Below are 16716 nucleotides of genomic sequence, written 5' to 3'. Positions count from 1 at the left end.
TGTTTGGGAAAATGTAGTAGAATCTGTTATCGTATTTTATCCCTGATATTGTGGAAGAAATATTAGGCTTCAGACTCACCAAACTCTAGACATAATAAAATACATATCAAGGAGAAAAGCTAAAGGCTTTCTATATAAAATCTAATTTTTTTGTAATTTTCTATAAAAGACCAGAAGAACACTGAAAAATAAAATTAATGGAAGCAACCCATTTATGCAAGATTCAGAATCATAATTTGACTAAAAAAAAAAAGACTCTATGTTCAGTCAAAAATATTGGTGAGAAAAACTTAAGATCCATAGATGCAGAGAAGCATGCTGTGTTCACAGGAGACTCAGGATTGTCAGTTCCTCCCAAATTTGCCTACAGGATTTGATCAAGCTAGCTCAGTCAGTCAACAGGTTCTCCAGTATAGGATCAAGGATTGAAAAAAAAAAGACAGAGAGAATTAGACAGTGTTTCAGCGTGACCCCAGTCAAGTCTGAGACTGAAGGCAAATTTAATTTTCCCAATCTGCTTTTATGCCATTTTAATTACATGCAAGTACAATGAGGGGTCAAGCAAGACAATAGTTAAGTACAAGCAAGACAATAAACACAAAGCCCCATGATCACTCCAGTGATAGCTGTTTCTAAGGATGACCAAGATATTTGAGCCTACTTCTTTGTTCTACCCTAAAACCAGATTCTTACTTCCTCATCCTTGGCCAATGTCAAGTCCCTGCCTGAGCTTACTTCTTTGTCATGCCCTAATGTCAGATTCCTGCCAAGGGGCCCATTTCCTTGTCCTTGGCCAATGTCAGATTCCTGCCAAGCACCCCAAAAGGCTCTCCATATCCCCCTCCCTTCTTAATTCATAAACAAGGCTGAGCCTGTCTTAGGTTGTTCTGACAAGAATGCCTTCCTTACCCGTCTTCAAGTTATGCACAGCTTGTTTGTGTTATAAGAGCAAACATGGCCTTTTAGTGTTTGTTATAAACAAACATGGCCTTTCCAGGCATGCCTCTGTCTTAGGTTGGTAAGGTTCTGTGCAGAATCTTACCTGTCCCTAGATTGCCAACCTGTTAAATTAATAACTCTGTCTGGGAGTTTGCTTTTAGTTTCAAGTCATGTACTTTGGCTGCCAACATGTTGATATTGTTAAAGACAAGCTTTAACATGATACACAGGAATAAAAGTATTCCCAAGACAAGGAGGGCTAACATGATCAAGCCATATATGCCATTCTTGAAACTTGACCAAGATGGAAGTACTGACTTCAGTCCATGGATAATTTTACCAGTAATATCAGCAGCATCAAAGCTCAGCAGAGCAGCATTCTTTAAATTCATAAACTCACTATGAAAAGCTAAAATATCCAGAGATGTGTTGGAATTATGCCAAATACCCTGCAAGTGTCTTTGAAATTTTTCCCAACTATAGTGACTGTCATTGTAAACTTTAGAAGTAACACAAATCCATTGGTATTTGGCATGGCATTTGAGATAGCTCCTTACTTTTAGGCTCTGAACCTCCTCTCTAATAATTTGAGTAGTATCATAAAAAGTGTCAATCCATTGATCTAGATGCCTATCTAAATCCTCTTGAATACTCAGAACATTAGTAATATTTTTGCTAAATGATTAACAAAACTAGCTCTCTTAACTTCTTGTATCAAAGCAATTGCAAAGGCAGTGGTACTATCAATGTAATTACAACTGCTATACCAGCAATAACCAAGCCCATTACTCTCTTTCCTTCTCCTTAAAGCCTGGCTCACTTCTTCTAGTACCTGCAAGCTTTTCTCAGAATATCAAGGTCCTATAATATTCACAGGCAATAAAACAAAAGCTGGTTGACAGACCACCATAACAGACATGCCAGGTTTCAACACACTAACACAATTAGAAAGTGTACAATCAATACAACTTACATTAAATACTGTAGAAGAAACAAAAGTAATTTTAACATGACCAATTAATGAAAGGTTGGGAGCTTTAACACATGCACTAACACTTGTTCGAAATCCAAATCCTATCCCAATTTTGTCTGTCGCCATTGTAACTTCATAGAGAGCTGCAGCTAACTTTAAGATATGCCGTTTTAAATGGCCTGCTTCTGATTGCCAAAGGCCTATGGACATTTTCTTTTGCCCAATGTCTGACTGATTCCCTGCCCAATCAATAATTTGCATTATATTGGAAACATTAAACCACATTAGGGGTTGATTAAAACATTCTTTTGTTAAATTCCTGTTCCACACTCTCTGTGGGTACAGATCCACAAGGTTGTAGCTCATGAGGATCAGGGGCAAATCCCTTATAATGTTTAGGCATGCCTATATCTATGATTTGAGTTACTGTTTGTGAAACGTTTATCTTCCAAGTTTGAGAAAACATTGAAATACAACCATCATTTGTACTATTCTTCACAAAGAAAACAGGGATCCCATCACCCAATGCATTGAAAGGCACAGTTTTATTATAAATTGGTTCAGAGGGTGGGGTCCAAGAAGTTGAGTATTATTACTGGTCATGAGACTCTCCAGTCTGGATCCCACTGCTGTATATATCAGTGGCCGGTCAGGAACATAGGCCCAGTGGACTTCAGTCTGTGCAGGGGTCATCATCATCAGTAGGGGAATCAGCAGGAGCATGAGGTTGTTCTATTTGTCGCACCAGCCTTTCTGGCAACCACCAAGCCCCATTTTCTTCCTGTGAAAAAACACAAATGTGACCTAGTCCCCATATGAGTATAGGGTTGGGTCTATGCCATTGGCCTGTCATAGGATCCTTCTACTTAACTGAAACATACGTAGTGGAAGTGTGAGGGTGCCAAAAATGCTCAGCTGCTGAATGTCCATGCACATCCAAATTTTAAATTTTTAAAATAAAAAGAGCATGATTTAAATAGTTTTGTGGTGTATGGGTGTATAACTCTCCTCTTTTTTTTTTTTATTTTATGAAGATATTGTTTTAAAGTTCCATGGGCCTGTTTCACAATGCCTTGTCCTTGAGGATTGTAAGGAATCCCATTAGTATGAGTAATATTAAATTGTTGACAGAAAGCCTCAAATGCTTGACTGCAATAGCCAGTTCCATTATCTGTTTTAATCTGACTGAGAACACCCAGTATAGAAAAACAATGTAGACAATGACTAATTACATTTTTAGTTGCTTCTCCTGTTAAAGCAGTTGCTACTAGAAAACCTGAAAAGGTGTCAATAGTCATGTGTACATATTTTAATTTTCCAAAATCAGAAATATGAGTAACATCCATTTGCCATAATTGATTAGGTATAAGTCCTCGAGGATTAACACCATTATGTGGTACAGGTAGAAATTGAGGACATTCAAGACAAATCTTTACAATTTGACTTGCACATTCTCTAAAAGTACCAAATTGTTGTCTCAAGCTATTACTATTTTGATGATGTAAAGAATGAGATTGTTTGGCTAATTGTTCCTGTGTAAGGTCTATAACCTTCCTTGTGTACAAATATGCTGTGGCCTTGCCCTCACTAAGGGGTCCAGGCAATCGAGTATGAGCTCTTAAATGAACTAAAAAATAAGGAACTGTACGTTCTCTTAAATTGAGTTGAATTCCATAAATAATTGTAAAATTTGAGAATTAGCAGTATCTAAAAAGGGAACAGTTTCAAGCAGTTGTAAACCATGAGCTATATATTGGCTATCAGTAAAGATTACACATTAAAAGATTGATAAAAGATTATCACATTAAAAGATTGATTTTTCAGCATTTCAAAAACAGCAGCTACAGCACGTAGTTCAATTATTTGTGCTGAAGCAGGGGAAACTCAAGAGAATGAACATGTTATCCAATCACATGTGCTGCCTTCCCATTAGATGAGCCATCTGTAAATACAGTAAGTACATTGTCTATGGGCTGCATGTGTAAGTTTACCAGGAATACAAAAGCATGCATAGAGGCAAATTGTAACAACTTGTCTTTTGGATAATGATGATCAAATTTATCTTAAAAAATTGCACATGCAATAGGCCAAATATCAGTATTTTGCAATAACCAATGTAATTGCTGTTTGGAATAAGGAATAAATAATTCATCAGGTTCTTTCCCAAAATATTTCCATGATTCTATTCTACAATTCTGTACTAACAGAGCATCAGCTTATAATAACGTGTTAAAACTTTCTTTGGAGATGAAGAAATAAGAATCCACATTAAGGGTCCCTTTTGCTAAAGGGCTATTGTGGGCACATGAGTTGTAGCAATAATGCAAGCAGCCAACAATTGATCATAGTCTATATAATATATCCATTGTTGGCTGATAGCTTCCTCCACTTTCTGCAAAGCTATTTGTCCCTCATCAGCTAATTGTCAAGGGGAATTAGGATTTGCAAACCCCTTGAGGGTATCACACAGAGGTTTAAGTTCTCCTTCAGTAAGCTTAAGATGAGGTCTTAGCCAATTAATTATCTCCTAACAACTTTTGAAAATCATTTTTAGAGTAAGTAAACCATTTTTTTATTTGAATTTTCCGTGCTACAACTTGTTTAGGATATAACTGATGTCCCAAACACTGAAAAGGATATTGTCTTTGAATTTTTTTCTGGAGCAACAACTAATCCCCAAGATTTTAAAGCTTGTTGTATAAGAGCAAAAGCTTGTAGTAAAGCCACATCTCAGATGGATCAGCTAATAAAATATCATCCATATAATGAACAACATACACAAAAGGATACAAGATCCTGACCTCTTGTATCAAAGCAGCAACAAATCTTTGACATTAAAATAGGGCTATTAGCCATTCCTTGAGGTAAAACTTTCAAAACTTGAGGTAAATGATATCACTTCATGGGTTCTTTAAAATTACAAACAGGGACACTAAATGCAAACCTTTTGCAATCACCAGAATGAAAGGAATAGTATAAAAACAATCTTTTAAATCTATAATAATTTTATGTGTATTTTTTGGAATGGCAGCCGGGCTTGGTAGACCAGGTTGTAGTGCCTCAAAAAGTTCCATAGTTTCATTAACCTTTTGTAAATCTTGCAATAATCTCCACTTGCCTGATTTTTTTTCTTAATTACAAATATCCGTGAGTTCCAGGGGGAACTGGAAGGTTCAATGTGGACAGCTTGCAACTGCTCCTGCACTAGCTGTTGAACAGCTAGGATTTTTTCTGAAGAGACCACTGACCAACCCATATAGGAACATTACTTTTCCAAGTGATTTTATCTGCATGGAATGCAGACTTGTCAATGGTCTATATAAAAAAATACCCTAGGCCTGTTCTTCCTTTTCTAGGGCTAACTATAACGGGCTCTAATTTTCCCTGATTTTGCTTCCCTAACCCTTGGTTAGGTAAATAACCACAATCAAACATTTGTTGTGTAACTTTATTATTTGGACTGTATAAAAGGGCTCCCATGTCCTTCATTATATCTCTCCCCGACAAATTAACAGGCAAATTTGAAACAATGTAAGGTTGAAAATATCCTTGGTGACCTTCTTCATCCTCCCAATGTAAGAGATCACTGATTTGCTCAGGACTCTGACTTTGCCCTTGCAATTGAGTAATGGTAGTTGTTTTAGGCCCAAGATCCAGGCCAATGAACAGAGGTTATTACAGATACATCTGCACCTGTATCTAGCAGCCATCTAAATTGTTCCATTTATTTTTAAGACTAGTTCAGGTCTTTTATCGCTTGGACCCAGTAAGAATCTGAAGAGCCAAATCCTTTTGGCCCTCAAACATTAGATTTAACCTTATTTTTTGTCATAACCAATGGTATAGGGAGTAATTGAGCAATTTTCTGTCTCCGTTAAATGATAGAAATATGGGTAAGAGAAGAGGTCATAATTTTAATTTCCCTGGTATAATTTGCATCTATTTCATCTTTCTTCTTGCTTTCACTATCTGCATCTTCCAATATCTTAACTAATTTTATGTGTCCATGTCTAGGATCTAAAGTATCTCTAACTAGGGTCCAAAGGCTAAAAGCATCTATGGGAATTTTTTCAGGACCATGTTTTGTATAGTACCCTTTTTATCCCTTCTCCCACTTTCTCCCATGTCTGTAAATTTATTGTACCCTCCTCAGGGAACCAAGGACAGACTTCTATAAAAATCAAAAACTGGGAGATCTGCTTCTGACTTATTTTTGCTTCTCTGGCCATTGGCATATTTTTAAAGCAGATATACAAAAGACATTCTACCATTCCCCTGCCCCATTCTTATGGGGTTTACTCACCACTGGCCCAAATTTTCCTCTGTGAGCACGTCCTCTTCCCATGGTGTCCTGTATCCTGTTTATTGGAGCTTCAATGTTGGGGCACCACCTGACTGAGCCAGTTTAGTCAGTCAATAGGTTCTCCTGCACAGGAGTGAGGATTGAAAAAAGAGAGAGAGAAAGAGAGAGGGAGAGAGAGAGAGAGAGAGAGAGAGAGAGAGAGAGAGAGAGAGAGAGAGAGAGAGAGAGAGAAAATTAGTGCTGCATTGTTTCCCCAGTTAAGTCTGAGACTGAAGGCAAATTTAATTTTCCCAATCTGCTTTTATGCCATTTTAATTACATGCAAGTGTTAAGGACAAGTAGTACAATGAAGGGTCAAGCAAGACAATAGTTAAAAACAAGCAAGACAATAAGCACAAAGCCCCATGATCACTCCAGTGATAGCTGTTTCTAAGGATGACCAAGATATTTGAGCCTACTTCTTTGTTCTACCCTAAAACCAATTCTTACTTCCTTGTCCTTGGCCAATATCAGGTCCCTGCCTGAAGTTACTTCTTTGTCATGCCCTAATGTCAGATTCCTGCCAAGGGGCCCATTTCCTTGTCCTTGGCCAATGTCATATTCCTGCCCATTTCCTTGTCCTTGGCCAATGTCAGATTCCTGCCAAGCACCACCAAAGGATCTCCATATCTCCCCTCTCTTAATTCATAAACAAGGCTAAGCCTGTCTTAGGTTGTTCTGACAACCTGATCGAGGGTCACTCTATTTCAGCTCACTGTGTTTCCAGTTCTTTTGGTCTGCTGTCTTCTGCTCCCCAGAACACTTGGTGACTAGGATTTGCTAGCTCTCAAGCTTTCACACTCTTCTTTCTTGTTATTGAAAATCAGGAGTCACCATGACTCCTGTTTCTCACCACAGTGCCTTCTGAGTAGAGGTGGAAGTAAGAATAAGGAGTTCCTCTGGATGCCCATTGTTGTGGAATAGCTCAGTTCGGTGATTTTACTATTTGGGTAATTGAGGGTGGTCAGACAATTCGATGGATTGATTTTTACTATCAGACATCAGTTGAAACATCGACTCTATCTCTCATTGATTCCATATCTCTTAGGCAATTCTATTGTGTTCAACACCAATGACATTAGTGCAGATGACGTGTAATGGGAGAAACAAACATTTAAATTTTTTGTTGCAATTATCTATTATTATGTGTTTGTACTATGCATGTGGGTGAGCGTTTCCTGTGCATGAATGGAAGTCAGAGGACAACTTACAGGAGTCCATCCTCTCCTTCCACCATGTAGGTCCCAGTAATTAAACTCAGGTCATTGGCCTTGGCAGTCCTTCCTTTTACCTGCCTGAGCCACCTCACCATCCTTAAAACAAATGTGTTCTAACCAAAAATGATATAGCTATTTCCAAATCCAAATAGAATGTGGTTCTGGATTATATCCTGAGTATGTTTCTACAAATGCACTAAATTGCTTTCATGTTGTACTGTGTTCTATTTCCCCTTGCTAACCAACGTCCTTACTGGTCACCATCATCAATACCAGCAAATGCCTTTTGCTGAAGGGGAAGTTCACTGACCATGTTAGTGACAAACCACTCAGCGCAGGTTATTTGTAGAACCTCCATTCTTAGTCTTGAGTCTCTGTGAGTCCAGAGAGCAATAAAACGTTGTGTACACTCATCTGCATGTCTTCCGCTACTCCTTCAGGGTTTGTTTCTCCTTCCACGGGGTCAGAGCTGCCTGGGATAAAGAACTGGAATTTGAGAATTAGTCAGAACCCAGTTAAGCATGAGCAAAGGGTTGGGGGCTGTTCTGTTCTCTACAAAGGTTTTATACTAGTGCATGTCTTGCTTTTGAGATAATCGATAGAGCTACATCTTGACTTGAATTCGGAACCCTCAGGGCATCTTCAGGAAAAGCCCATCTCCAGAGCCAAGTAAGCTACCAGAATTCCCATTGTTCATCAAGTCTGATGAAATGGCTGACCAGAGCTGAGTATTTGGGGGTTCTGTGTATATTCCTGAAGGAGCGGTGGTTTGGTCTGTGTAGAGGTGCTGAAGGAGACAGCCAGTGGAGGGCCAACCTAATTGTTTACTATCACTGAGATGTGATAGATGGCCCGAGTTGTCTGAGGATTTCCACTCTACTGTGCTTCTCGGGGTTCCCAGCTTTGGCACAATTCCCTTGTATTCTTTTTCCAGTACAGCTCAGTCATAACACTCCACCCCTTTCCCTGTTCTCCTGACCCACAGTGATGTTTTATTACAGGAGTGCTGAAAGAAAAAGTATCTGTCTACATTGTATCTCTTCACTTGGCTACAGGGATTTCCCTTTGGTATGGAAAGAATAATCTTACAAATTCCACTATAAAATATACAGGAGAGAGAACTAAGATTAAGCTCCAGGAATGCGAGCCGCCCTTGACACTTCCTTCAAATAATGAGCTGAAGGCGAGCTCTCTTTGACATCGCTCACATTCATGATCAATGATGATAAATTGTCTGAATTGTTGACGATGTTACTCACCTTTGATTTAAAATGTGTGGTTTAATTTTGTCTCTGTTCTTCAAGATCCTCAGACATAAGCGGTACTCAGCAGGTCCCTGGAACCATTAGCTGTGCCACACCCCCAAATTGCTCTTTCCCCCTTCTCTACCCTGAATATTTTTAGTGAGTAGCAGCTATCTCCTCTCTGGCACCCTGCCCTGCCTTCCTGCTTGCTCTGGTGGAATTGCTCTCATGGGTGTTTGCAAAGAGGCTTGTCTGCTTGCTCAAGTGTCACTAAAGAAGAGGAGGTGGAGCCAGAAGAGCTTTAAAAAGGAGAGCAGAGTCTCTCTGGGTTCCAAAAGGAGAAGGGATCCTATCTGCATATAGGGAAGGAATCCTATCTGCATATTTCGTTGTTAGCACCATCCCTCATCCCGGTGGGGCTTGGAACTTTCCATCAATTCTTTCCTGTCTCATTTCTCTTTCATCCTTTGCCTGGCTGTGCCTGTCTCAGGGAGAAATCAGCCACCCGCAGGCCTTGCAGGGCTCTTAGGCTCTGGGAAATTTGTCATACGGGTGTCAGGTATTTCTTATTGCTGTCCAAAAAAAAAAAAAAAAAAAAAAAAGTGAGACAAAGAACTCTCCCGGAGCCTTTCCAGCTGCACTCAGAGGCTCTCGAGAGGTGCAGAAGGACCTGGAAAGGCAGCTAAATAAAAGATGCCCTGGGGCCGAAGGCCAACCTGGCTGTTGCTCGCCTTCCTGCTGGTGTTTTTAAAGATTAGCATACTCAGCGTCACAGCATGGCAGACCGGGAACTGTCAGCCAGGTCCTCTGGAGAGAAGCGGGACTTGTGCCGGTAAGTAATCCAAGAACAGGAGCCCACCCTGTCCGGGACAATGCCGGGTAGAGCGAGTGTCTGCTCGCTCTACCTTGTACACCTGCGCCTTTCCCCCCTGGTTTGTCGTTGGGTGTGTGTGTTTGCTTAAGTTGTGTGTTTTGAAGTGTGTATGTTGGTTGATGCTACCAATTACGAAATGTCACCGTTCTCCACTGTTCTGTGCATGACTAAGCCTCACTTAAAACCAGCTGAATATTTGTTTAACTTCAGTCTTGATTCTGGGGAGATAGTAACACCTAGTTGATCTGCTCCGTATTAGAAACTGGGGGAACATATGGTGGCAGCCGATCTTGTTGTTGAAAAGCCTTCCTTCTGATTACTTCATGGCAGAAAATGGCAAAAGTCAATGAATGGGTTTTTTTTTTTTTAACAAAACAAAAACAAAACCAACAAAACCCAGTGTCAAGTTCAGCCTCTGATCTTCCCTACTCTGAAGCTCTGACCCGGCTCTTGGGTTCTTAATAACAGGTGCACCGTGACTCTGCAAGCTGAGAAGTGACAAGGAGTAAATGAGCCTCCACTCATTTGAGCTCCTACAAACAGCGTTTTCTCCAAGAGGAATCAGGAATTGTTCTGACTGCACACTAGGGCACCTAACACTTGGAAACATTTTCTCACTGTAGATTCTTTACCTGGTGGGGCGGGGTCGGGGTGGGGGCGGGGACTGGGGGGTGGGGATAGGGGCGGGGGATTAGTCCCTAACCTGCTGCATTGGCGAGGAAGCTACTTCATTTGTGCAAGGGTTCACACTGTCCTGGAAATCCTTTCTTGTCATTCTTCCCTCATGTGTTTGAGACAGTGTCTCCCTCTGCAGCTCAGACTGTCCGGGGACACGCTGTGCTTCCCAAGGGCTGGGATTACCTGTGCGTACCACCCCTGTTCACTCATTTGTTATCCTCCTGCTCAGTTAAGATAGGGTCTGAGTTCCTAAACAAACAAACAAACAAACAAGCAAGCAAACAAATCAATAAGGTAGATTGACAAGGACATACTGTGTTTTCAGAAGAGAAAGCTCTGCAGGGTAGACAGAAGAGAATCGTGGGAATGAGAGTGCCAGAGCTCTGCAGCTGCTATGGGCACCTCCAACCAGAGTCATTCAGAGGAGCTGCGCATAAGGAAATCGGGTGTGCATGCCCATAGGCCCTGAGTGGTACCAGGAAACATCAGTTGCAACGGCAGAGCAAAGCTCCAGATTTGAAGGAGGAATGACTACTAATTCCATGTCTATCCCCAGGACCTAGGGCACTTCCATTTTGCTTAGACTCAGATAATAATGTCAGAAAAGGGTTGACAAGACAGAACTGACCTCCTGTGAGCCATTAGCTATTGGAGACAGAAGAGAAAACTTTTGGGCACAGTTGTGTCACATGGACTGGAATGTTACTGGGATGGAGGAGGCCCTGGAAGAGCTGGGGAGTGATCAGAGTCAGGTCCTGCTACCTGTGTGGTTAGCGAGGGGTAATGGTGGGAGCCTATCACACAGTTGGTAGCTAGAAGAGATGGACCCATGAGCAGAACTTAAAAAAAGGAAGAAATTGGAGCAATGATGATGTGTGCATGGTTCTTGGTCCTTGGGAGTAGTGTATAATTCCTCTGGCTTGTGTTTCTACCCACTCAGGCTGGTGGCTTGAGTGCTTTTCAGAGATAGTTTGCATCAGATTCACAGGAAGCTCTGACAGAAATAATGACTTGGGGAGATTGTGTCACAGTGTGGAAGAACTAGATTTTAGAAGCAAGGAAGCTCAGTTTCAAGTTTGTGTTGTCTTCTTAATAGTTGGGTTATTTTACAATCTCCCTGCGAAGTGATACCCGTTTCTCAGGATCGTGATTGGGACGACTGAAGTAGCATGAAATATCTCTCGCCCAATGGTTGACTCCGTGTCTTGACTAAAGTTCCTTGAATTGCCTTATTTTGAATGCTGCAGTGGCATGGTGTGGACTTCAGAGTGTGGCCTCAGCCTCTTTGCTCCCCATTGCTGCAGGTCACTGCTTTAAGCCCTCTAGTTCACACTGCATCTTGGGTTAGTGGAGAACTGCCTAGGCCACACCCTGTCACCCCTGCATTCCAGCAGATAGCATTTCTTTCTCCTCTGTAAATAGATAATGGTGACATCGTCTATTTTTTCCCCCACTTAAATTCTGCTTGTACCTCTTGCCTTCGGAATCGAGACTGTTCACCTACGTGGCCAACCTGACCTAGCAAGAACAATGCTTTGTGGCCTAACAAAATCCAGGTAAAAAGTCTTGAGGTTGCTGTTCGTGTAAAAATGCCAATCAGCCAAAGCAAGGGATAAAGACAGGATTTGGTTTTCCTTCCATTCACCAGATTTGAAATCGAACACTTTCTTGTCTTTTATTTAAGAAAAAGCAGTTGAGATCAGTGGCGAAGAACACTGTTAGCTAGTGGCTTCTGAACTTTTAAAGCTCTTTGCCCTGGAGGACAAATGTCAGTTGGACAGGGAACTGTTCCCGCCTGGCCTCTAAACCTAGGTTATTTGTTCTTGGTAAATGACGTCTCAGAAGAAGCCCAGCGAACTGATTGTGGGAGGGATCAGCTCACTGGAGAGAGTGCTTTTAACAGTAGACAATGAAGTCACTGATTTTAGAGAGGGCTCAAGTTTGGTTGGCTTCCCAGTCGTGTGCAGTGCAGAGCCGTTTTCAGATAAAAGTCTCGTTATATTTTCACTCAGTTTTAGAAAAGTTTCCTTTGACATCTAACTGCAGAGAAACTGTGGGACCATGTTTCACCTGTGTTCTGCCTTTAACTATAAACTCTGGAGACAGACAACCAGCCTTGCTCAGTCTCCTACTACGTGTGACAGGTGTCTCTTGTTTTCTACACCAGAAAAGAAAGCTGGTTATGCCCTCTCCCTGGGGTTACTGTTGAACACTGTAATGTAGTCCTGTTCCTCGGTCTCCCAGAGTCACCCACAGAAACAATACACTTTCTCCCATGGGATTCCTAAAGGTTTGCGAGAAAATTTCCAATCGTGTGAGGCAGCCTACTATTTACTTTAGCTTCAATTATTACTGCCAACCTGAACAATGCTACCACAAGAGAGCGGACTGGTAGCTTCTTTAGGCTGTAGTTTTGAACACTAGAGTTTTACTGGGAGTCCTGGGGATGAACCGTGTCTGCTGTCAGTCCATGTCTTCCCAGCTGTCCCATTTGCTAGGCACCGAGATAAAAAGAGAACTCAGAGTCAGGCCTGTGCAGATGACTGCCATTTTTGCCAGGTATGGAAGAAGGAATTTCTTTTTAAAAAGAAAAAAGTTTGTTAAAGGAAACAAAGGGATCTTTCCGTTTCCTGACAGGCCTCTTGGCACTCTGAAAATGCATTCTCTTCTGTAGCCAAGCTATAAGCAGGCAATCACAACGGGACAATTACGGGTTGGTGCATACAACTGTGTCTGCTTTAGTAGGTTGGCTCCTTAGCATTGGCTTTCAGAGTTGGGCATTGGGAAACGTAGAGGAACTCATTTCTCTTAGCCTGGCAACAGGCCAGGACTCTGTACTCTCCTTGTACACACCTTGACCCTTCCAAGCCTAGAGTTTGAATTTGCACATCTCCTTGATTGTCTGACTCTTCCAAGCATTCTCATGTCTGTCAGTGTTTGGATTTCCCAACCTCTCCCTAGGATACTTCATGTTGTGGAATTGTGTGAATGTGCAGGCATTTCGGACCCAGCTTGCTACCATGGTAGAGATTCATGATAATCACGGATTTATTTATTTGCAAAGCCCCAGTGACACACTAGAAATGGCCTTTCGTAGGAGAGCATGGCCTTCTTGTACTCTGTCTCCCTTCTCCCCCACAACTATGGGATGTCCCAATTCATTCAGGAGGTAGCTCTTTCTGTGGGTGGGCAGTTGCTAGGATACAGAGACTCAGAAGAGCATCCCAGCAGCTGCCTTGATCTTCCACGTGGTACCTCAGTTAAGAAGTGGTGTTTCACTTTATTCGCATATTAGCAGTGCCTTTGCTTTGTGTTATATTGTAATAATGTACTCAGAGGCTGCAGTTAGCTCCCTGGATGAGCCAGATCTAGGGTGTTATTCATCATTTTTACCTTCCTTGATAGAGCCATAGTTTAATATTTTTATTGTTATTGTGATCACATTTGCTTTCAGCATTTCCGTAAAAGTCTTGTTTAAAGTATTTTTCAATGGAGTTAGAAGAGTACTTTTCTTCTCTGTCTTCAGCCATCTTTCTGTCTGGGTAAAGCTTAGCTGCACGTGCCTTTCTCAGCTTTCATGAGGCAGAGGCAAGTGACTCTCTGTGAGTTCAAGACCAGTTCCATCTACATAGTGTGAGCCTGTCTCAAAATATAGAAAAAAAAAACTTTCTAAGAACATTAATGTAACAAGTGATCTACTGGCAAGTGTACATATGTTTAGCCTTGCAATTTGAGAAACTTACATTTTTGTTACTTAAAAACAACAAAAACAAAAGCAATTGCATTAGTTATAAATAAGACCCACATCAAATTTTATATCTTAAAAAAATTTTTTTTAAAGCTTTTAAGCAATTGATTAATCTTATAGATCTTCCTTGGGGTGTTGAACATTAAATGTCACTTGGTGAAAGTTGTTTATTTTGGGTCATTTAAAAACGCTTTCTTTAATAGAGATCAAAATAGAGATCGTAGGGACACATTTCATTCGATATTTAAAGCTTAGAAAAGCAAAGGGAAGGGCGTATTTCCCAGAAGTAGAGGTTGACAGTAAAGATATTTATCCAAGAATTTAGCACAGGTTTAAGCTTCTTTACAAAACAGCCTCAAGCACAGAAAGCACTGGGTTCTAGAATGTTCTAGAATGTAGGCAGTTAGGAACTGGGGCAACGGATATTACGGTAGAAAGTCCTTTGGGGATCATGTAGCTGGCGTCTGACACTGCAGGCAGAGTGGAGGTCCACACAGAGGCAGCAGCTCAGAAAGGACCTCTATTGTCACCACCTAGGACTCCAGGCTCATGTCTTGCAAAGGTATAATGCACACTGACACTTCCCGAGATAAACTGTTAGAAGCCCATCCATGTGACGATGTAACTGCTTCTCCTTGCCAAAAAGTATTCCAAATTATAACTCGAATAAAGAAAACTTTCTTGGGGCATGGAGATGTTTGATGGCTTGGGGGCAAAATGTTCAAATCTGGGATGCTCTACTGGGATCTGTCTTTGTGGGATGTATGTATGTGAATCATATGTATATGTGTGTTAACCTGTGAGTGTGTGTATGTGTGTGAATCGTGTGAGTGAATGGTATGAGTGTGTGAATCACGTGTGTATGTGAATTGTCTTTGTGTGTGAATCATGTGTGTGTGTGTAGGGGTGAGGAACACACCCGTGGCACACACGTGGCTCATGTCAGAAGACAGCCTAGGATATTGGTTCTCACACTAGCTGACCTCATCTCCACTTCCCATCTCGCTGTAGGAGGACTGACATTACAAATGTGTACGACTGCATCTGACAATGTGAGGGTCTGTGGATTTTAACTCAGTTCCCCATGCTTGTCAGGCAAGTACTTTATCCACTGAGCCACCTCCTTAGGCCTAAAAAAAGTTTTCCAATTCTTTGTGTTGACAAATCCAGTTGAGTCTAGTTATAGGGGTCTTTAAATAAAGTTGAGCATAATTTATGTTGAAAAGCAGAGAGGTATTTAAACCACTCACTTAAAATGAAAAATTCCTTATAGCACAGAACATTACAATAGCGTTCATTGTTTCTCAAAACCGCATTTTTGAAAGAGCTTTTCGGGTTATCTTGATGATGGAACTGGCCAAGAGACAGGCACATGACTTAATGGAGCAGACAGTAAAATCCAGATATGAATTCACAAGCATGTCATTTGATCCTTCATTAAGTTACAAAAGCTATTTTATGATGAATGAGTCTTTTTACCAAACAGTGTTGCACCGTTTAGACAGCTAGATGACTGGATGCTCAAGTGTCTGTAAACAACACATTGAACCTGGATCCTAACTGCACACTCTATACAAAAGAGGACTCAAAATGTATTGTAGAACTGAATTCAAAATATAAAACTACAAAGCTTTTAAAAGGAAACATCTTTGTCCCCGGGGTTAAGCGGGGAGTTCTGAGAAGTGATACCAAGAATGGAATTTATAAAAGAAAAATTGATGAGTTGTACTTCATCAAAATGTAGAAGTTGCTCTGTAGAAGGTGCTGATGAAAGTCCTGCTGGAGAGCAACTGCAGTCAGCTATCCAACAGAAGGGGCATCTTGAAAGGTATTTTTAAAACTCTAATAGTAATCAACAACTTAAAAACCGGCAAAGGACTTAGACACTTAACAGAAAAGACACAAGGGTGGCAGGTTAGTCCATGAACAGGTGCTCAACAAACACTATGTCAGAGAGAAAACTATGCAGTCTCCATTTACCTTAATAAAATGAGGTTTCCCACGGGGTAGTGTCTGGAGAGTGGTAGGCTTTATAGGACAGGAATAAATGACTGGTGAGTAGCATTGCTTTATATCACGTTAAGATTTACTTTTAAGCTTTAAAATTGTGCGTGTGCGCGTGTGTGTGCATGTGTGTGTGTGTGCGCGCGCACATGCCTATATGTGTGCGTGTGAGCACAGCTACACACGGATGCCAGAGACAGATTCCTCGTGAGCTGGAGCTACAGGACAATGTAAGTCACCTGATCCAGGTGCTGGTAATCACATACCGGTCTGTGAGAAGAGCAGTGAATGCCTGCTGAGCCATCTCTCTAGCCTCTTCATCATGTTTTCACAAGGATTATGGCATGGGGTGTGGTGGGGGAGGCACTTCCCATTGACATTGGTAGACTAGAATCTCCTGTTTTGAGGAGGAATGGTTTGGTCCTTGAGGGAGAAATTATGGCTTCGTTCAAGCCTCAGTTTGGATACTTGGCAGGATCAACTGCAAGTTGGTCTTATCACTTGGGGGAGTCTGGTGAGCTTCAAACATTGGCCTCTCACTGAGCTAAACTTCAATTCATGGGTTAATTCCTGGAGTCTGTGAGTGTTACCTTCACACAGAAAATGAGCTGGCCTCTCTCACTCTTTCTCTTTCCCTCCCTTCTTCCACCGGTGTCTCTCTCTCTCTCTCTCTCTCTCTCTCTCTCTCTCTCTCTCT

General features: G+C 41.3%; 1 protein-coding gene and 1 long non-coding RNA gene across 6 annotated transcripts in view; one reads left to right on the top strand and one right to left on the bottom strand.

The window, feature by feature from the left end:
* Positions 1-6222: 6222 nt before the first annotated feature.
* Positions 6223-8816, bottom strand: LOC115030591. Its single transcript, XR_003836172.1, has 3 exons — positions 8731-8816; positions 7782-7957; positions 6223-6338 (listed from the first exon to the last, which is right to left on the bottom strand). It is a non-coding gene; the product is annotated as an uncharacterized LOC115030591 (long non-coding RNA).
* Positions 8817-9038: 222 nt separating this feature from the next.
* Egf (epidermal growth factor) overlaps positions 9039-16716 on the top strand; it is a 79420-nt gene continuing 71742 nt past the window's right edge. For all 5 annotated transcript variants that reach the window (XM_021157941.2, XM_029475162.1, XM_029475163.1 and 2 more), the window contains exon 1: positions 9039-9547. In XM_021157941.2, coding sequence (XP_021013600.1) covers positions 9409-9547 — 139 coding nt within the window. In that variant the 5' untranslated portion in view covers positions 9039-9408. The remainder of the gene's footprint in view (positions 9548-16716) is intronic.

Source organism: Mus caroli, chromosome 3, assembly GCF_900094665.2.
Source record: "Mus caroli chromosome 3, CAROLI_EIJ_v1.1, whole genome shotgun sequence".
In the NCBI taxonomy this organism is placed as follows: Eukaryota; Metazoa; Chordata; class Mammalia; order Rodentia; family Muridae; genus Mus; species Mus caroli.
This window is presented reverse-complemented; position numbering and strand designations above follow the sequence as displayed.